At 61.8% G+C, this 21,071-nt stretch overlaps 1 protein-coding gene and 1 non-coding gene across 2 annotated transcripts; both read right to left on the bottom strand.

Moving 5' to 3' along the window:
* Positions 1–347: 347 nt before the first annotated feature.
* Positions 348–21,042, bottom strand: CHD3 (chromodomain helicase DNA binding protein 3). Its single transcript, XM_025863890.2, is given in 41 exon segments — positions 348–1,619; positions 1,996–2,122; positions 2,364–2,527; positions 3,637–3,832; positions 4,150–4,282; positions 4,465–4,573; positions 5,143–5,271; positions 5,421–5,522; positions 5,637–5,772; positions 5,866–5,987; positions 6,101–6,263; positions 6,422–6,566; positions 7,098–7,231; positions 7,365–7,450; positions 7,906–7,971; positions 8,406–8,583; positions 9,033–9,199; positions 9,522–9,753; positions 9,958–10,082; positions 10,235–10,352; positions 10,964–11,095; positions 11,336–11,477; positions 11,599–11,772; positions 11,918–12,039; positions 12,262–12,399; positions 12,741–12,941; positions 13,101–13,292; positions 13,702–13,801; positions 14,183–14,314; positions 14,921–15,132; positions 15,507–15,710; positions 15,905–16,138; positions 16,459–16,652; positions 16,824–16,974; positions 17,131–17,261; positions 17,496–17,776; positions 18,948–19,072; positions 19,321–19,491; positions 20,003–20,115; positions 20,684–20,734; positions 20,737–21,042. Coding segments are annotated over 41 exon segments (6,000 nt in total). The 5' UTR covers positions 20,783–21,042; the 3' UTR covers positions 348–1,497.
* Positions 6,827–6,970, bottom strand: LOC112817340 (small Cajal body-specific RNA 21). The gene has a single exon (XR_003206377.2).
* Positions 21,043–21,071: the final 29 nt, after the last annotated feature.

Raw genomic sequence — 21,071 nt, 5'->3', positions numbered from 1 at the left:
TGGGAAAGATGATCCAAAACGGATGAACGGGAGGCAGTTCAGAATCCTGCCGGGCACCCTCCCGCTTCACCTCTGTCCAGGAAGCCCTACCGGGTCTCTGATCTCAACCTGAGGACTGTGTGGGTATCCTGTGGCTCACCCTCCGTCTCTACACTGGGTTCCTCATGTGGGGGTTGGGGCTGGAGAAAGAGCCTGGGAGTTTTAGTTGATGATCCAAGAAAAAAAATAGGAAGTCACGAGTTTAAAAAAGAGAAAGATGGATGACGTGGAACGTCAGAAAGCAATACCCCTTGCCTTACCCCTCCCCCCCACCAGAGAACTCCCACTCAAAAATAACAGAGCACACAGAAAGGAAAGTATAATTTATATGTACAACCAATACACCTGATACAGAAGAGGGGGTTGGGACAGCCCAGGAGTGGGTGTGAAGAGCCTGGGAAAGGGGCAGCAAGAAAGTGAAGGGGCAGCGAAGAGGAAGTGGGGGGTTCGCCATGCAAACTGCCACTCTCCCCGGCCCTTCCTGGGGAGGAGGACATGCCCGTGTCTCCCCAGGCTGCCCTCCACTTTTTTGTTCTGGTCCCAAAGGCAAGGCAGCCCCCCGACTACACCCCCTGCCTGATCCACTCAAATTCAGTCCGTATCTAGGCCTTCAGGAGGGAGGGTAGAAGTACTCCAAGAACCTGAGCCCCGGGTCTGGGGGCTCCCCCACTTCTGGCCTGTAGCATTTTCTCCCACCCTTTCTAGGTGACCCGGGTCCCTAGAACAGATTGGGGAGCTCCTCTTTGGCTTGAGGGAGTATCGCCCAACCATCACTCTCTTTGTGTGTGTGTGTGGGGGGGGGTCCCTGGTCCCTAGGGAGAGGAGAAGACCCCCCCCAACACAAGATGCCGGTACGCAGGAGGTAACTGAGCCAGTGAGCGGCGCCTTTATTCTGAGGCTGAACAGCAATCGACTCCCTCCCTTGTAACTGCTCCACCCTCCTTTTGGGGAGAGGTAGGGGAAAGAAACATGCAGCCCCCCCTCCTCTTCCCTTCCTCCCTCTCTGAAGTCCCCCTCCTCTCTTGCAAGCTCTTCTCCCCACCACAGTTCCTAAAGGCCAGGTGAGGCTAATCCCCCCACTTCTGTGGATGGAGCTTGTATTGCAGGAGTGAAGACAGGGGAGGCTCCACCTCTTTCCGCCCCCCCAACCACTTCTTGGGAAGCTGTGTACGTTCGGTGGGGGATGAAGATACTTGGAAGACCCTGCTTCACCGCCTCCCACCCAGACCTCTTCTCGCCAGCACGGTCTTCAAAGCGCGGTGGGAAAGGTGCACGGGAGTGGAGACAGACAAAGGGCCCTTCCTGAAGAGAGGAGTCGCAGAGAGGGGCAGAGTGGCTCCTAGCCCAGAGGCGGCCCAAGGGGTGGGGAAGGTGGAGGATTGGCAGCCGGTCCCAGAGCCTGAGCTGGGGGTCGGCCTCGGGCACGGGACCTGGGTGATGCGCAGGCCTGCGATCCGGTCAGTCGTCTATACAGATCACCTCCCCGGCTCGGGGCTCCTTCCGATCCAGCCCGTCTGACACCAGTGCCCCCACCATTTCCTTCTCCTTCTTCACCAGCACTGGAGGGCCGTTGGTGGTGGCTGTTTGGGAAGGGAGTGAGGAAGTGAACCCCGGCCTCACTCCCAAACGTGGCCTCCTGACTGGAGCGTGTTACTGCTAGGTTACCTCCTGCCGCTGCTAGTCAGTTCCCAGGGCAGCAGGGGTGGGAGCGGGGCGAACCCCTGTCCCCGAGAGACCCTGGTGCCCGCGACAGACCCCCCTGTGCCAACTCTCACCATACCCCCCCTTCTGATCTCCCGATTCTCTTTCCCGGAGGTAACCCAGATCGGGGAGGCTGGGGAAAGAGCTACCTGGCCCCAGAGCCACTAATGCCCTTGGTAAAGGGGGGTGGGGGTGGGGGTGGCGGTGGGCAGGGCCGAAGCTCGGAAGAGCAGGGGCGGGCCGTCACCAGCTGACCTGTGACGAAGGAGCCTGCTGGCATCTGGCTGTAGTTGGCGCCTGCGGCGGCCAGGGCCCCGGCGGGGGCGGCGCTGAAGGCCGCCCCGTACCCCGGAGGCGTAGCGTAGGGCCCCGGAGGGAAGGCCTGGAAGAGAGAGCGAGCCCCCGTGAGCGGCCCCACAGTCTGTGACAGCAGCTGTAGGGGCAACGGCGGCCACGCTCCAGAACGCCCAAGGGGGGGTCACATACAGGCAGGGAGACTCGAGGGTGAGGAGTGCGTCCCAGCAAGTCGTTTCTCCACACCGTCTAGAGCTGCCGGAAGCGTGTGTGTGGGGGCCGGAGAAGGGCCAGCAGGGACAACTGGAGTTAGCGGGAAAGAGGGTTACCGGTGTGGGGTGAGGCTCCGTGCCCTTGCTGGCCAGCCGGCTGAGGATGCTGCGCTCGGACATCTGCAGGCGGGCTGCGATGGGGGGTATTCGGGACAGCGTGGCCGGCAGGCGGGTCACGTCCGCCTTCATGTCGCTCAGCAACTCCTCCAGCTGGTTCAGAACTGGGGCCCGGGCCACGGAGAAAGAAGGGCAAGAGAAAGACAGGGAAAGGGAGAGATGGAGCCAGGAAACGACGAGGAGACAGAGGACCAGACACAGTCAGAAAGAGAGAGAGAGAGAGAGAGAGAGAGGGAGGGAGAGAGGGAGGGAGATGTCAAAGAACCAGAGGCCAAGAAAACGACAGAAGGAGACAGAAAAAGTGACTCGGGGAGGGGGAGGAAGAAGAGGAAGAAGAGTCAGAGACCAGATGGGCAGAGGACAGATGGAAGGAGAGAACAGCACACGGGAGGCGGGGGGACATTGGGAGACACGGGGCGGAGGGTTGTCAGAACATCCCATACTCCAAGGGGGACGTTTTGGGGGTGGGGATGGTGGGGAGGAAATAGGAGACGTGGGAGGCGGTAAGTGGTGTCACAGATTTCAGGAGTCAAGGTTTGCCTATGTGAGGGGGAGGGAGGTTAGAGGGTCAGCAACACAGACTCAGGGAATTCGAACAGGGATCCAAGGGGCCAGGAATCAGTCACCAGTCAGACAGGATTAGATGGTTAGAGGGCTCTGGAGTCGAATCTATCATCATCAGGCGAAGAGGGTTTGGGAGAAAGGGTTGGCGGTCAAAGGGAAGTCTCAGGGGGCAGGGTCACGGGGTGGGATGGGGGTGGGTAGTCTCTGCCTGGTGGGGCAAGCGAGACGGGGAGGGGGGGGCGGCGGACGGGATTCGTGGGATCGGGGGTAGGGATTCTGGGGGACTATACGCAGGCCACGGCCCCGGAGAGGGTGCTATTAGCAGTATGGCAGGCGTGTGGGTCAACGAAGAAGTTCCGCCCTGTGGAGGGGACGCGGCACAGTCTCACGGAGTCTGGGCAAGGGGGGCAGGGCCCTCTACTGGGCGCCGGTGTGAACGCTCTCAGGCACAGACGAGGGCCGGCTTGCACAAACCCAAGAGGCTAAAAACCACGGGGCGGCCGGGAGGGTCGGGGTAGGGGCAGAGGTCAGAGGGGGGTGGTTCACAGGGTAAAGGGGTCAGAGGGGTGGGAAGATTTTGAGGGGTGCGGGGTGAAGACTTACGCAGCGTTGTGGGCCCTCCCCCGCGCGGGGCCGCCGCGGCCCTTACCCTTGTGCAGGACGGCGTTGGCCGGCTTGTTCCCCGCCAGCGACTCCTTGGAGAGGTGCTGGTGGCTCTCGGCCAGGCACTCGGCCTCGGCGAAGCGGGCGTGGAGGGCCATGGCGGGGTGCGCCGGCTCCTGCGATAGGTTCAGGTAGGCCGCCCGCCGAAGCTGCTCCTCGATCACCAGCGCCTGCTCCAGGAGCTGAGGGCCCGGGCGGAGGGGGAGTGTGGGCATCTGCCAGCAGCGGGGCTAGCGGATGGGGGGCCGGGGGCAGCGCTGGAGACCCGCACCGCGCTCCCTGCCCGCCCAGAGCACCCCAGCCTCACACCCTACCGAGGGTGGGCCCGGCCCGGCCCCCGACGCACACCAGTCCCGGACACAAGGCCGCCCCCTGCTCTTGGCCTCAAGCACCGCTGTCACCCTCAAGGCGTCAGCCTTCCCCACATCCCGACCGCACCTGGTCCCCTCTCTGACCCAAGCCCCTCTTCAATGCTGTCCCTTCTCTCTCGGATCCCCACCTTGAATCTCCGGGCCAGGAACTTATTTTTCATCTCCAGAAAGTTCCCCTTATTGGCTTCAGTTTTAAACGGCTCATTGATGATGGCAAACTGAGCGTCATTCTGGATGTCCTGCCACCGGGCGTAGCCATGGCTGCAACGCAGGAAGGGGCCGTCAAGGAATTTAACGGGGAGGCGCTGCGTTACCCACACACACTTCCTCTTGGCCCCATCTCCCCAGAGTGGGGTACGACCCCCCCACTTCCCTGGGTGTGGACTCGTCCCCTCTCCAGGTTGAGAAAACCACTTTTTTCTTGCATTTGTATCTAAGGATACAGGACAATCCCGGCCAGAAGCCAATAGTCATGTCTTCGGTGCCAGATCTCATTGAGTTTCCCCGAGGAAATGGCTGCCCGTTCCTCATTCTGCCACAGCGTGTGAAGCTCTGAAAAGCGGGCCGGAGAGAGAGATGGGGCATCAGGAGTTTGGGAACCGTGGCCAACTCAACAGATGGGGCAGAGACGAGGGACCCGAGAGCGGGGAGAGGACCAAGGGCTCTTTAGGAGGAAGAGAGAAAGGTAGGTTCGCAGTGAGGAGCAAAAGCAGTTACAAACAAGGCTCAAGTTCGGACCAGGAATAAAGGGGAATTAAAGAGGGCTCTGGAGGGGCGCCTGGGGGGCTCAGTCGTTAAGCGTCTGCCTTGGGCTCGGGTCATGATCCCAGGGTCCTGGGATCGAGCCCCGCATCGGGCTCCCTGCTCAGCGGGGAGCCTGCTTCTCCCTCTCCCTCTGCTGCTCCCCCTGCTTGTGTTCCCTCTCTGTGCGTCTCTGTCAAATAAATAAATGAAATCTTAGAAATAAATAGATAAATAGAGCTCTGGAATTAGGAGCGCAGCCAAGGAGGACCGTGGGCGGGGACGCATGCCCGCCCCGCTGGGAGCGACTTGGCACGAAAGGCACCACACCACGAGAAGGCCCGGGAGGCTGAGCATATCCTAGTGAGGGGGCCCCCCACCTGTGAAGCCTCCGTCTGCGATATTGAACATGAACCGCGGCTTCTCCGCCTTCTCCTCGCGCCGCCCGTTGGGCCGCGGCTCGTCCCGAGGAGGCCCCGGCCGCAGCTCCCGCTCCCCTCTCGTGTCTTCTGCTAGGGGCAGATGGGGCAGAGGTCACCCCCATGTCCTGCACTGGCCTGGCCGGGAGCAAGGACCCCCCAGGACCCAGGCGTTGGCGTCCCCGGACTCCACCCCCCGATTCCCTCGGACCCGGGGCCCCCGTGTGTCCACCCATTACCTCTCTTGCCCAAATCCCCTGTTTCCCCCTCCGGCCTCTCCCTGTGCTCCTGTCCATCCAACGGCTTCTCCTCCCCCCTCTCTCCTGGCGTCGACTCTGTGGCTGTGGGAGGGGGTAGGGGACAGGAAGGGAGGATGTCACCCTCATCCCCTGACCCCGGAAGAGGGAGCCCCCAGAGTCTAAGCCCCCTTGTCACCCCTAAGCCCATGCACCCACCTGACTTCTCTCTGTCCCCCCGGTACCCAGGTTCAGGGTCCATTTCTCCAGGGACTCCTGGCACCTCCTCCTCTAGAGGAATCTTCCTTGGCTCCAGCCGCTCCCCAAGCGATGGGGCTGGGCTAGGGACATCGGCCTAGGAGGCAGGATGGAGTCAGGATGAAGCAGAGAGATCCCAGGCGCCCGGCCTTCACGCGCTCCCCTCTGCGGGAGCCCGGCAGCCACGTACCTCGGTCTCCGCCTTCTCCCCGGTTTTGCTGTTCTTCTCAGGCTTCTCCTCCTGGTTTTCCGCTTCATCCTTTTCAAGAGGTGTCCTCACACCATCTCCTTTCTCACTTGGAGCTGGAGTAGCTGCAGGGGGGAGGCAGAGTGAGGAGGCGGACACCCCCTCCCTGACTCCGATCCCTGCTTGCGGGGCACCGGCCCCCCATCCCCACCTCTCCTCGCGTCCTGACCCCCGTTACCAGGCTTAGAAGTACAAGGACTATTCGTAGCAGAAGCCTCCGGGGTGGTGGGAGACGTTTTGGTAGGAGAGGAGGCTCTGGAGGAGCGCTTAGAGTCGGCACTGGGGTCGGGCATCAGCTCGGGCATCGACCAGCGCCCATTGATGTGCTCAAATTCCTGTACCTGAGAGGAGCAAGGAGCGGTAGGGACGGGTCAGCTGCAGGCGCTGGACACGCAGGAAGTTCTCCTGCCAGTGTGAGTCCGGAACTCGGGGATGCCAGGCACAGGGGGGACGGGGCCTATGTGACCAGCTCGACTCTGCGTGAGGGACAGGCCGCTACCTTCTTCTTGACGAGAGACATCACTCCAATTCGGGTCAGCACTTGCTGGCGACTCAGGCCCTCCCGAGGGACACCGTCAGCAAAGGTTTCCGAGCCATCCGCCCCAGGCTCACAGAGGTGGCGCATGAACAGAGACACATAGGCCCTGAGAAGCGTGGGGTGGGATGCAGGTTAGGGGGCTCTTGGCGGGGAGGCAAGGTGGTGAGTGGGCGCACAGGGCTTACTGAAGTCCCGAAACCCTATACTGCCCGGAGGCCCCCCCCCCCCCGTCTCACCATGACCAGCCCTCCACATCCCCCCTCCCACCTCTGCCCCCCGTCTCTCCCCGGTCTCCTTGGCCTTGGTCCTTCCTTCCTTGGCCCCATCAGTCAGCTCGTCATCCCTTCCACCAGCTCCCCTGCTAGTAAATGTGAGGCGAGGCCAGCCCGGGGCCAGGCGCCTGTCTCAGGCGCCTCTCCCATGGTGGGGTGGGGAGCCAGGCCTCTGTGCTCTAGGCTTGGCTGAGGGGAGGTGGAGCAGGCTGAGCCCACGCCCCAGGAAACCAAGCCGGAAAAGGCCGGGAGCGTGGTGGTCAGTTGAGTAAGGTCACATCATGTGGCGGCCGAGCGGAGGACGTGAACACCCCGGAGCTCCCACCCTTCCAGCCAGCTGGGTCAGGGGCACCACCCGCGCTCACTTGAACTCCTTCTCTGTCTTGCCCCTCAGGTCGCGCACCAGCCACTGAGTGGTGAAGGCGTCCTGCGGCGGCATCCCCCAGCGCATCACGGCGTTGAGGAAGGCCTTCCGCTGCCGGGTGTTGAATCCTAGCACCTGGGGGCCGGAGGGGAGGTAGGGGGCCATCAACATCCGGGGGGGGGGTCTCACTGCTGGGACCCCCCTCAGTGACTCAGCCCCGAGGCCCCACCCCCGAGGGGACACATGGGGACCTGGGGCCAGCTCCCACCTCAATGTTGCCTCCAACTCGAGCCAGCAGCGGAGGCAGCGGCTTATCCTTCTCGTTCCGGAGCTGCCTCTTTGACTGTCGACGCCCTGGGTGTGGGTGGGTGGTCTGGTTGGCGGGGGTGGGGGGGGGCCCACCTCCTCCACCCCACAGGCCTTCTCTACACCCCAGCCCCCGAGACGCAGAACCCAGGGAAGGCCTGGGTCACGTCTGAGGCACATCATCTAATTTTCTTTCGAGTGCTTTTCGACCTACCCACCGAGCAGGTCTAGAAGAAACAGGTCCCATTAAAGAACTAGCAGCCGGACCACCGGTGAGAACGTAAACGGTAACCTGCCTCGATTTTCCTTCTAGGCACCTCAGCCTCTACGATCCTATACCCCCGATTTTAACAGTGCAGAAATTACGAGCGTTTTGACCTTTTTATGCGCGACCTTTACTTAGTCAACGGAAAAGCACTCGTTTGTAGAAAAGCGAGATTTAAAGGACGCCAGGGGGTGAGCTGGGAAAAGCTACGGTAGGAAATCAGGGAAACAGGTGCCACCTTCTGGACGCTCATCAAAGTCTTCGTCTTCCTCCTCTGATCCCACTGAGTATTCAGACTGGTTGTCTGCAGGGAGAGGGCACCGGATCAGGGACGGCTCCCGGGATGAGCCCACGCTGGGCCCTTTCTGCCTGGAGGCCCCCCGCCCCCCGGATGCTGTCAGACTCTCGGGCCACATATCCTGAACGGGGTCCACGTGCCACGCCCCTGGTCCCCGGGCACCTCCCCACCCCTGCGCATCCCGCGCCAGGCGGGGACCCTGGGGGTCCTGCGGGCCCCTGCGGCCACCAGCTGGCTGAGACCGCCCGCAAGCCCACCTGGCCCCCGGGGCAGCTCGCGCAGACCCTTCCTAACCCCCTGCGCCTCCAGCAGGGGAGGCCCTGACTCCGACGCCTCCCTCTCTCCCTCAAAATGCGCCCCCCCCCCCCCCCCCCCGGGGCCTCCAGGCTCCTCTTCAGCACGCCTCCCTCCCCAGCCCCTCCCCCTGGGGCAGTCCTCACCCTGGTCCTCCTGAGCAGCATCGTTGTAGTTGACCTGCTTGCGAACCCGCTTGCCCTTGCCCAGATTGCGGGCCAGGTCTTCCTGCTGCTGCTCGTAGTGGTGCCTCAGGAGCTTCTCCCAGTAGTCGGGGTCCACGTTCTCCTCCTGCTTGATGATCTCCCGCTCGATCTCCTCGATCTGCGGGGCAGCACAACGCAAGCTCGCAGCCTCCCTCGCCGCCGCCCGGCGCTCACACCGCGACCACGTCCCTACCCTCCTGCCGCCCCGGGCCCCCCAACTCCGCGTGAACCCGTCTGGAAGCCGCATGTCTCCCTTGCCTCTCACCAGCAGCGAGCTTCTCCGCTCTGCTCCGTGCAGCTCTCCCGAAACCTGTCCCCTAGCACCCTCTGTGTCCCTCCCGCCCTGACGCACTGGCACCCTGCTTGTCAGTACTCCCTCCGCCTAGGTTCTCCCCAGAGTCTGGCCTCACCCCTCGGACCGAGGAGCTGGGTCGCCTTTCGCTGGGCGCCCCGGTAAGAGCTCCGGTGAAAAACGAGAGCGAAGGGGGATGCTTCCCCTTCAGGGCCACGGGCGCTGCCCTGCGGAGGTGGCCTGGGACAGCCCGCGTCCGGCCCCCGGCCTCTCACCTTGTCTTCCTCCCGCACCACGTACTGGGCCACCTTGAAGGAGCTGAGGTACTCGTTCATGTTCTGTACGTCCGTGTCCTCCGTCGCGTCCTGGTTCCGGTCCAACAGCCGCGCGATGGCCTCGTTGTCGTAGTGAATCACGCTGCTGTCTTCCTCTTTGTTCTCCCCTGGAGCAGACGGGAACGAGAGGGGGCTCAGTGTCCACCAGAGCCTCCGCTGGAGCTTGAGGAAGGTCCGAGGAAAGCCTTCTACTTCGCCCCCTTCTCACGGGAGCGCTGCGGGAGAAGGCCCTTCCCCGGGGAAGTCGGCGGGGACCTGCTCCGGCTCCCCGCCCCCCGCGCGGGGACGTGGGCCCCGACTACTGGCAGAGAGGGCCCCCCTTCCTCCCCACGGGCCGCACCGGAGAGATTTTCTTCGGGGGCTCCCGCAGGCGCGCGCACCCGGGAGAGCAGGGGCCTGCCTTCAGGAAGCCACAGGGAAGGTTCTCACCCTCGTTCTCGTCCTTGAACAGCTCCTCGGTGCCGAATTTGAGGATGTCATCCAGCTCCTGCTTGGACATGGAGCCCGCCTTGGAGCCCAGCCCGGGCCGGACCACCAGGTGCGTCAGCATCATCTTCCTCTTGGCCACTTGCGTGATTCGCTCTTCCACGGACGCGCGAGTCACAAACCGGTAAATCATCACCTTGTTGGCCTGGCCGATGCGGTGAGCGCGGCTGAAGGCCTGTGGGGGCCGGAAGCAGAAGCGGGGATGGACCGGGGGAGTGGTGGGGGAGACGGGGCCCACGTGCTGGCGAAAAGGCTGCCGGCTAGAAAGGCTCTTCTACCCCCGCAGAGCTTCCTCTCTTACCCGGGACACGACCCCCTCTGCCGTGAGCCCACGTCTCCCTGCTAACGGGTGCGGGGGCTCCGAGAGGCGAGCTCTCACCTGGATGTCGTTATGGGGGTTCCAGTCAGAATCGAAGATGATGACCGTGTCGGCAGTGGCCAGATTGATGCCCAGGCCCCCGGCTCGGGTGGACAGCAGGAAGCAGAACTGCTGGGCCCCGGGAGCTAGGAGGGGAGAGCGAGATTCGGCAGGCGTGCTAGGGGGCCAACTCCTAGACCACCATGCCGCCAACACAGCAGCCAGGCGGCAGATACCCTCCCGTGCCGGTGGCTCGGGCCTTGCACGCCCAGCGGGGACCACGGCATCTCCTCCTCACCGTTGAACCGATCGATGGCCTCCTGCCTCAGGGCGCCCGTGATACCTCCATCGATACGCTCGTACTTGTAACCTTCGTAGTCTAAAAAGTCCTCTAGCAGGTCCAACATCTTGGTCATCTACGGCGGGACAGAAAGACAGAGTCTGGAACGACGAGGCAGCGGGCCGGGCCCGGCGCGTCCTGACCACCCCTTTACCGCCGCCGTCCCCCTCAGCCGTCACGCTGGCCCTGGAGCCCACTCCCTGGTGCTGCTCCCCCACCCCAGCCCCTCCTCGCCCCGCATTCTCGTCACACTCGCTTGACTGAGGATGCCTTCTCCTAAGGCAGAGGTTCTCCTCTGAGACCCACGAGAAGGTTTGAGGGACATCTACGAACGCCCTGAAAAGTCTGTACAGAATCGTCTAACTGTGTGGTTTCCTGGAGAGCAGACCCACAGCTTCCACCAGACTCCCAAGAGCTCCGTGCTCTCCTCTCCTCTCCCCTGCTTAAGAAACACTACAGGTCCCAGAGACGACCCTGAGCAGACACGGGCTCACCCACCCCTTGCTCCCTACTTGGCTTCCAAGAAGCTGGCCTGCAACTTGCAACGACCTTAGCTAGGAACAGGGGTCGGAAGCCGGACCAGAACCTCTCAAGAGTGCACCTCCTAACCTCTCTCACCACGGCAGCCATGGGAACAAAGTAAGGGACTGGCCTGGGGGCCGACACAGAGCTACGGGCGCGGGTCACCTGCGAGAAGATGAGAACTCTGTGTCCCTGCTCCTTCAGCTTGCGTAGCATCTTCTGCAGGAGCATGAGCTTGCCAGATGCTTTAATAAGTGCCCCGCCCTCGTAGGCCCCACTGGGGAGTTTGGGGGACTCCTGCCACGAAGGGAGCAGAAAGGAGGAGTGGGTCAGGGAGCAGCACGCCCCTGTGTTCGCACCGAGCCCAGAAAGCCAGGAGCCCAAACCCAGCCTCCGCCCCTCGTAACTTCCCGCTCCCCTGCGCAATCCCGCCCCTGGCCCCCTGCCCGCCGCCCAGCTCCAGGCCTGCCTCGGCTCCCCCCCCGCCACCCCGTTTTCAGACCGCAGCCTGTCGGCAGCCCCCAGCTGGTGCATCACCATAGCAGCCACGGGGAAGAGGTAGGGGTGGTTACAACACTTCTTCAGATCCATCATGATGTTGAGCAGAGACACCTGGTTCCCGCCACCTCGCGAATTCAAGGCCTCGAAGTTCCGAGTCAGGATGTACTTGTAGTATTTCCTGAAGACCAGGGTGGGGGCGCGGGAGAGACAAAGGGACCAGTGAGGAGGCTGCCCTGGGTCTCGGCTTCCCGGAAAGCTGCCCCCGGCCCCCAGTCCAGGTCGCCCGGCTCTCGCCTCACTTCTGCATGGGGCTCAGCTCCACCCGAACGATGAGCTCTGTCTTGGCTGGCATGTTCTTGAAGACATCAGCCTTGAGCCTCCGCAGCATGTGCGGCCCCAGCAAGTCGTGCAGTTTCTTAATCTGGTCTTCTTTGGATATGTCAGCAAACTCCTCCAGGAAGCCTTCCAGGTTGCTAGTAACCGGAAGGAGACAAGCAACTGAAGAACAGGCCACTGGGTTCTCTGTCCCTGGCCTCGGGCTCCCTTCTTCACTTAGAGGACTCCCCCTCCCGCTCCTGTTCTCAGCCCCTCCACAGACCCCCCTGGCGGGTCACTTACTTAAACCTCTCCGGGGTGAGGAAGTTCAGCAGGTGGAAGAGCTCCTCCAGATTATTCTGCAACGGAGTCCCTGTCAGCAGCAACTTATGATCTATCTTGTAGCCATTGAGGACCCTGAAAAACTAGAACATGGGGCAAGGGGAGGCAGGAGAGCGGGCCCGTTAGTCGCACGCGGCTGGACCACAGCGCCCGCCTTTTCCTGTTCCCTCTGGGATTAGAGGCCCTAAACCCCGAGTCCTCCCTCTCCCCCAACCTGCACTCCCCCCCGTTCCGGACTGCAGAAAGTCCGGAACGTTCCCTCGTAGAAGCGGGGCCAGAGTCGGTGGTCTGGGTATCTCACTCACCTTGGACTGGTTATTCTTGAGCCGATGGGCTTCATCCACCACGAGGCAGGCCCAGCGGATGGAGCCGAGTGCTGCCTGATCGATGGTGATCAGCTCATACGATGTCAGGAGAACGTGGAACTTCACCTGGGCCTCCCTCTGCCAACACAGCCACGGTCCGTGCTGTTGCCACACAAGCCCTGGGCACCCAGACTTCCACCCCATTCTTTACCCGGACACCCCGTCCTGACTGGCGCCAGACACCCCATCCTGCTACGTGGGCTCTACGCAGGGATGACTGGACGTGGCCCCCAACCTCGACACCACGTCCGGGACCGACAGAAACGTATGTCTCCAGGACAGGAGGGCACGGGCGGGAGTAGGGGGCGGGAAGGAAGGAGAAAACTCAGAGCGTGGAACAAAGGAACTGACATCCCGCTGGGGGGCAGCGAAATAACGAATCTGGGGGGTCTCCAAGAAGACGAGGTCGAGGAGCCTACCTTCATCTTAAAGGCTTTCTTGCCACCTTTGATGGCGTTGTCTTCGAAGGAAAACTCATTCTCGCGGATGATGGCCCGGCTGTCCTTGTCACCCGTGTACGTCACCACGTAGAACTTGGGTGCCCACATCTGGAACTCCCGCTCCCAGTTAATGATAGTAGAGAGGGGGGCACTCACCAGAAAGGGACCCTTTGTGTGGCCCTGGGAGTCAAGGGTGGGAGGGGGGCAGGCACCGTTAGTCGGGGCTGGAGGAGGTCGCCGCGGTCCTCTCGCTACCCCCCCCCCCCCCACGCCTCTCTGCCCTCAGCCTCCATCCACTCCCCCCTTCCCCAGTCCCGCAGGGTCCCCTGCAACCAGTACCTCCTTGTAGAGTGAGTAGAGGAAGACGATGGTCTGGATGGTCTTGCCCAGCCCCATCTCGTCAGCCAGGATGGTGTCAGTGCCCTGGGCCCACGAGAAGCGCAGCCAGTTCAAGCCCTCCAGCTGGTACATGTGCAGTGTGCCTCCCGTGGCCGTGATAAACCGCGGCTGGGTCTCGTATTTCACCGTGGGCTGCCGAGTCAAGAAGTCCGAACGCTCAAGGGGACGGTCAGGGCTCCTCCACCCCCCTCCCTGGCACTGAGATCAAGTTGGATCACGGTTCCCTCCACGAGGCCTGAGCTTATGGAGGTTCTAGACTTCAGTCCCTGCCCGTCACTCCTTAAAGCCAGACGCAGCAACAGCACCAGTGACGGCGTGAGGTAGGGAGCTGCAGGGGCGAGGGGGTGGGGGGAGCCCTGGGGGCTACTGCTTTCAGCTGCTCTCTGGCCCTTTAGCCAGAGTTCCTAGCCACGCCTGGGGCAAGGCTGGACACTGCTTAGGGAGGTTGCTGAAACTCGGGGAAGTCCTGTCAGTGGCCCCGGGGCCATCTGCAATCGCCCCGGTTCTAGAATCAGGAGAAGGGCTGAGAGAGAGGACGTACGTCGTTAGTAGGAGAACTGGGGGGCCCGTCGCCCTGCAGCTCCTTCTTCTTCTTCTTGTACTTGCGGGGCTGGGCGGGGTCCTCCCCCATAATCAGTTCTCTGGGAAAAGAGCGGGTCTGAGTGAGGACTGCTCCTCGGGACCTCGCTCTCTCCTGAACCCATTCCAGACCTACGCCCCACTCCCTTAAACTTAACTTTCTCACATTTCCTTTCTCCCAGGCTCTTTACCTTCACCCCTTGATTTTCGCCTCTAGAGCCAACCCTCCCCAGTCCTCAGCACGCCCTTTCCCCATGACCGGACCTGACGTCTGTTCCTCACGCGGCTTCTTTACCAGTCCCATCCCAGATAACCTAGCGCCGGCTGCCCCTACCACCGATTCCGGGTCGGGTCTGTCCCTACTGCACCTCCTCCACCCTGGAAGAGTGGCTTTCGCGCCCCCGTCCCCAGACTCCGTCTACCCCACGGCCTGGGGCCCCCACCGGTGTCTCCAGTAGCTCTGCTTATGGTCTTCGTATTCGGGGATGTTCATTTCATCTTCCTCCCATGTGGACTGGTCGTAGGGCAAGTCCCTCCATTTCACTAGGTAGTGGTAATTCCCCTTTTTATCCACACTGCGGGGCAGAAAACCGAGAAGGAACGAGAGAAAAATAACGCGGACCGCAAGCAGAAGGAGGTCGTCATAAACGCAATTATCAGCCGACAGGTAGCCTTTTCACCTATTCCTCCATGGGGGGCCCCTGGGAGGGAATTGAGGATGGCCGAGGTACCCCCCTACCCTTTCCAGGACAGCTGCTTAGAAATCAACGATCAGAACACATCCTGGGCTCCGTCTAAACACACTTAGCTAAACACCCATTGGGCGTGAGGCCCCGTTCCAGGCGGGGGGTGATTCAGCAGTGATGAGTGAAACAGACGACGAACCCCGTGCCCTCGGAGCTCACGTTTGGCTGCGGAAGGCAGAGGCGAACCACGGGAGCACACGCACGCAGAGGAACGTTCGGTGCTAACAAGTGCCCCGAAGAAAGAAGTACGACAGACACCGGCCTGGCTGAACACTGTTTCTCACGTTGGCCCTCAAGGCCCAACACCCAGCCTCGCATGTCGTCAGATCAGGGGCAGGGGTGAAGCGGCTGCGCGGGGCTGGACTCTCCGCCTGGTTTCTCTCCACCCCACTGGGGAGATGCGCCCCAACGGCTGGCTTGCAGCCAGAGGCCCACCTGTGGTTGATGATGCGGTGGACGGTCATCCACTCCGGCTTGATGCCAAAGCGATAGTACTTCTCCTCCATCTCCGCGTAGTGCGGGTCCTTCACCTTGCGCTTGTCACTCTTCCCGTCGTCCTCGCCGGAACCGTAGTCCAGGGGCGGGGGCTCATCCATGTCGTTCTTCCGCTGGTAGTTCCGGTACATGACCAAGTGGAAGATCTCCAACTGGTGGGGCACAGAGGAAAGGGAACGGGATGGTCCCAGCATCCCAAGAGGACCGAAGGCACAGGGGACAGGCCCCAGGGGGAGCAGCATGGGGAGGAGAGACGCCAAGCGGACTGGGCGAGCACGTAACAGGCTGAAGGAAGCAGAGAACACGGTGAGATTGAGGGCAGACTGCGGGTGAAGCGAAGGGAGGCTGGCGGAGAGAGGACAGAGGCCGGGAGACCCTCCTGCAGAGACTAACGACAGAGGAAGGGGTGTGAGAGCCGGAGGCGGGAAGCGAGGGCCGGCGAAGGGTCCGGAACAGCAGAGCCGGAGCGGTGAGTGAGAAGAGCAGGAGAGGGGGTCACAGAGAGCGGGAAGGAGGGGCCGTGTACCTGAAGCTCCTTGGCCCAGGAGCAGTGCCAGTAGGACAGTCCTACCCACTTGACAAAGAACTCTCGCTCCGATCGACCTTGAAGAGGGCGGGGTGGTGGGGCATCGGGGTTCCCGTCGGCCTGCTGGGGGGCTGGCACAGACACGGGGGGCTCCCCCCACCGCCAGTGCAGGATCTTCTGCACGCGGCCTTTCAGCACGGGGCACTTGGGGACAGGCGTGCACGAGGAGGAAGCAGAGGCAAAAAGAGCCACCGTTACAGGAGGACGACGACGGGCTCCCATGAGGGAGTCAAAGGCCAAGTGAAGGGGCAGGAGGGCAAGGAGGAGCCGGACGGCGGGACCCCAGAGACGGGAGGAGCCGGGGCTGAGAGGGAACGCGGCGGGAAGGGCCGACTCACCGTGCAGCGGGGACACAGCCACTCCCCGTTGGGGATGTCGGGCAGGGGCGGGTTGAGACAGTGGATGTGGTAGGAGGAGATGCACGCGTCGCAGCACAAGAGCTCGCCCCCGTCCTTGCACACGCGGCAGTACTCCATGTGGTCGTCTTCCTCCTCCTTCTCGCCTTCCTCCTCTCCCTCCTCCTCGTACTCCTCCTCCTCCTCCTTGGCCTCCCACTGCACCCCCTCCTTCTCCTGGGAGGGCCCAGGCCAGGCACAGGCGCGGATGGAAGGAAGGAGACGGGGCCGTGAGGCTGGGAGCCGGGACAGAGCCGGGACACCTAGCTCCCAGAAGCGCAGAGGAGGTGAGCGGGGAGGGAGGGACGGACCGCTCCGTCTCCAGACGCGGTCGGTGATGAGCGCGCAGAAGGATGCGGGAGAGGAGCCAGGGTCCCGGGTCCTCACGTGCCGGCCACTGACAAAGCCAGGCGTCGGGGGGGGGGGGGGGGGGGGGAGGGGGGCCGGGGGGGAGGAGGCAGGCGGGTGGGTCCCCGGGGGGTGCAGCAGGTACTCACGCAGTGGGGGCAGCTCCATTTGCCCTCGGGAGCCCGGTCCAGCTCAGGATCAAGGCAGACGAGGTGGTAGGCACGAGGGCAGGTGTCACACAGAATAATTTCCCCGCCCTGCTGGCACACCTCGCAGTAATCCTGGTGATCTGTCTCGTAGCCGTCAACCTCCTCCTCCCCGGCCACTGCGGGACAGCCCAGGACTGTCACGTACACCAGTGGAGGCGAAGGGCACAGAGAGAGAGAAAGAGAGGGGGGCGGGATGATGGGGGGGGGGAGAAGAGCCGAACAAAGCAGTCAGAGGGGGAAACAAGCGGTGCCCCCAAAGGGACGACAGGAGGCCAGACAGACAGGGTCGCGCCGGCCCCCCTTACCCTTCCTCTTCTTCCGCCCTGGCCGGCCTCTCTTGAGCTTCTTGGTGCGGACAGGCCCGTCGGGCCGGCCCGAGGCGCTGTGGACGCTGCCGCTGTCCAGGTCTGACTCCTCGGCCTCCGGCTCAGGGCCCTCATCACTCTGCAAAACATACTGACCATAGCCCCGTGGCGGTCAGGGAGGCCGGCTTCGCTCCGCTCCCCGCCCCAGGCCTCTGACTCCTGCTGTAGCTTCCCGCACGGACCCCTGCGTCTGCACCCCCAGCCCCCCCCCCCGGGGGCGCTTAGCCGACGGGGAGGAGCCGCTCACCGAGCCTCCCTTCTTCCTCTTGCCACCCAACAACCCCAGTTTGATTTTGAGCGGCGCCATCTTCTTTCCCCGAAGCTTCTTGCGTCCGTCAGGCACTCGGGGGCTCTTACTCCGCCTTTTATGGCCCGGACCTGAAGGAGACGGGTGAGGGGGGAAAAGGCAGACATCACGACGTCCTGGAATGACGGAGGTCACAGAGGCCTCTGGACCCTCCCGTGGGCTGTGGCTTCCCTGAGACCTCCTCCTGCAAAGCGTTTCCCCGACAGCAGTCGGGGCTGAGAAGACAAAACAGTTCTAGGCTCTGACTTGCGAACGGGTGGCTTGGAGGGCGGGGCGGCAGCGGTTCTAAGCAGAGGGTTTCTCACCTTTGCCCTCTTTGGTTTTGGCTCTTCGGATGGGTGGGGGCTGGGCATCGACAGGAGGCGGTGGGAGGGTGGGGGGTCCGGAAGGTGCTACGGGGGTGGCCGATGACACAGCAGCTGACACCTGCTCGGCCACTGCCGCGGCCGCCGCGGCTGCCGCAGCCGCCACAGCAGCCGCCGACCCCTTGAAGGGGTTGTTGGCACTGAACTCTCTCCACTTGGCCCCAAGGATGGTCATCATCTTGGACATCGGGATCTTAGGATTCTTCTTCGCAATCAGGGGCCTGGAAATACAGAAGCAGAAGACGCAGGACCCTCACAGATGGTCCGGGGACACTGCCGTGTCCCTCACGGGCGACATCTGTGTGCACTCGCGCTCCTGGGCCGTGAGGATCCGTCCCGGCAGGAACGACGGCACTTCAGAGGTAAACAAATACGAGGAGCGACGTAGAAAAAAAAAAACACAAAACAATAAGAAAGGAGAAAAAAAAACGTACACGCGCAGCAGATAAAAAAGGGAAAGACGAACAGGTCGGTAAACACGCTTTGAATCTTTTACAGTTTGTAAGATTCTTTGACGTGTGTCAGCAAGGCCTCGTTTCAACCTCGCGATGATACCACAGGACTCTCTGTGTTTTTCTAGTAAGTTCCACGGGCCCTGAGGAAGGGTCCCGGCACGTGGAGCCCGACAGGCCAGGCGGGTTCTGCTCTATGGCAGGGCGTTAAACTCTCGTGAGGACATGGGTGACCACGGTCCTCAGCAGTGAGGCAGGAGAGACAGGGTACCAGTGACAGGTACCGGGTACAGAACACTGGCCGGAGTGGGGGCGGGGGGCCAGGCCTCGAGCGCACCGCGCTCAACTCACCCCAGCAAATCCCCACGAGACCCCTAGGAGGGACACACCATGACTGCCTACTTTACAGATTCGTAAACCGAACAGCAAAGAAGTAATGTGCCCGAGACGGTACCAGGCCCGTGGCTCTGTAAAGTGCCTGCTCCCCCAAGAGGCAGCTCTGCTATGGCCTCCTCTACTCGGGGAGTCCCCGAAGCCCAGGCTCCACAGCCAATAGGGCGAGCGCCATTGCCACGGGGTCCTAAGCCAGAGACAGAGAGGACCTGATAACCGAGCAAAGGAAATTGGGCAACACTAATGTTCTCTGGGCGTCAGTGGAGAGAGAAGTCACGCAGGGGGAGCCGGAACGGTTGGAGCGGTGAGGGCCATCAGCCCTCGCGGTCTTCCGCCACTAGAGGTTTTGAACCCGGCGCTGGAGTTATGACCTCCCCCCGCCCCCTTCGGGAAGGAGTCCTGACTGCGGTCCCTTGGAGCCTGAGGTGTCCAGGAATCCTAAAGTGATGGGCTGTGCGTTTCTCTGGGGAGCAGTGTCTGAGCGTTATCCGGTTCCAGAGGGGTTCACCAGGCCCCCCCAAGTGAAGTGTCCGTTGGCCAGTCCTACCTCATGAACTGGCTGAAGGCTTTGTAGTTGGTGAGTGTGTGGTAATCCTCCTCGGAGAACACATGTTCCACATCCTCTAGGCCCCAGGTCAGAAGCAGAGTCGCCGATGACTTCTGTTCTACCTGCTGGGAGAGACCGGGTGTCGTGGGGCTTTTGATGGGCGGCGGGGGGCTTCGGTGAGGCAGGTGCTTCTGCAGCCCCCATCCTGGGCTCCCTACATGCCTCCCTCCCTGCTAGCTACCCACTGTGCTCTCCAGGGCGCCCCCCCCCCATAGCTTCTCCACTGAGCACCCCTCCTCGGCGCGCTCCCTCCCTCCCCAGGCCCTTCCTCCACACTGATGTGTACCCCCCCCGACTCCCTAATTCTACTCACCTTTTGCCCCCCGTCTCCCTCCCCCTTTTTCCGCCGCTTTGTCTTCTTCTCCTTTTTCTCTCTGTGCTTCCGCCTCCGTTTCCGACCTGGTCCAGTTCCATATTCGCTGCCTCCACTCTCTGACTTCTCTCGGTACTCATCTCGCTCGGAGCCAAATTCCTCCTCACTGTCCTAAGGGAGAGAAATAAAAATAACAGTTCTTCAGTCCTACCATGTGCCAGAAACTGTTCTTAGCCCATAACACATATTACCCCTTTTAATCTTCACAACAATTCTCTGGAGGGAGTAACTCGTCTATTTTTACCGGCTTTTTTTTTTTTTTTTTTTTTTGCAGATAAGGAAACTGAGGCAGAACTAAACGAACTGCCAAGGAGCCACGGGGCTGCTAGGCTCTGAACGCATGCAGTCTGTGTCCGGAGCCTGCTCTCTCAATGGGGCTTGCTGTCGCTAAGGCGAGTCACGTGGACAGTGGGGGCTCTTTACTCGGTTGTGGTGACTGAGGTTGGGGTCCTAGATCCAGGAGCTACAGGCCAGCCCAGAGGGAGGGAGGGGGCGTCAGACCTCCCTGGCTTCCGGATGCTCCCCACGCTCCACCCTCGATAATCGGGACCGGAGAAAATGCAGGTGCCTGGGAAGAGCTCTGCTGAGCCCTGCCGTGGAGACAGGAGGCCTTAACACTTACAAGCTTCTTGCGTTTTCGGGGTTTTCCTGGCTTGTTCTCCTTCTGCTTCTTGGGTCCTCGTTTTCTCTTCTTCACACCCAGTGCTGAAGGTAGCAGCCGGATGCCATCCTTATCTTTGGAGCAGAGAGCACCAGAGAACCTAAGCCTCTAGGTTCCCAGTCTCTGCGGCTCCTAGACCTCACCCCTCCTCACCTCTTCCCTTCCCACTCTCTAGGAACTCGGGCATTAACTCCTCCAGACCTCGCCTCCCTTCGCTGGGTGCAAACAGAGAGTGTTCCGAGTACTCTGGGACGCTTGGGTTCTGAATGGGAGGTCAGGGGTCAGAAGGGAAGAGCAGCCAAACCACTCCCTCCTCTCCCCTCCTACTAACAAGGGAGCAGGCTCTAGGCCATGGGCTCTGACTGTGGCAGGTCCTTTCAGTCGTCGCCAGGGCTCCTCCTGCCTTCCCCCTCACTTAGCCAGCTGGCATCCTGCCCGGGAACTGGGGAAGCCGTGCCCAGCTGCTGGCCTGGCCTGACCCCAGCACTTGGAGTGGGGAGACACGAACTGGCAGCTCCCTAAGCCAGATGCTGAGAAGGGAGAGCCAAAGGTGGACACCTGGGATCTCACACTAACACCCGGGGCCCTCACATCCTTTCTGCCACAAGGGAGGCCTCTATTTATACTTCCTCAGATGATCGCCAGGCCTCTTGTCACCCCCACACAGTCCTGGAGGAAAAGAAGCCCATGCCAGTCATTTTCACATCTTGCCCACAGGACCACAGCATCTGGCTCGTCCATCACACCCTAACCCTAGGGGAGCAGTCTCCACAATTACCTCAACATTCCTCCTCTTTCCAAGTAGCCTGGAACCTTCCCTCAAATCCATTTCCACATCCCTGTTCCCTTTCAGAACTCGGGGGCCCTCCCCTTTGTCCCCTGGTCTCACCCTTCGCCTCCAAATTTAGTCCCATTCATACACAAGCAGCACGGGAGACCCAAACAAAGCTAGCGACAAAGACACACCCAGCACATGCATTCTCAGACGCACAAGCGTGCACACACAGTCCTGAGCACAAATCCAGAGGAC

The sequence above is a fragment of the Callorhinus ursinus genome, unplaced genomic scaffold (assembly GCF_003265705.2).
Source record: "Callorhinus ursinus isolate GAN/ISIS: 27379988/994484 unplaced genomic scaffold, GSC_fseal_2.0 scaffold43, whole genome shotgun sequence".
Lineage (NCBI taxonomy): Eukaryota > Metazoa > Chordata > Mammalia > Carnivora > Otariidae > Callorhinus > Callorhinus ursinus.
The sequence above is the reverse complement of the archived record's forward strand: the minus strand, read 5'-3'. Positions and strand labels throughout refer to the sequence as shown.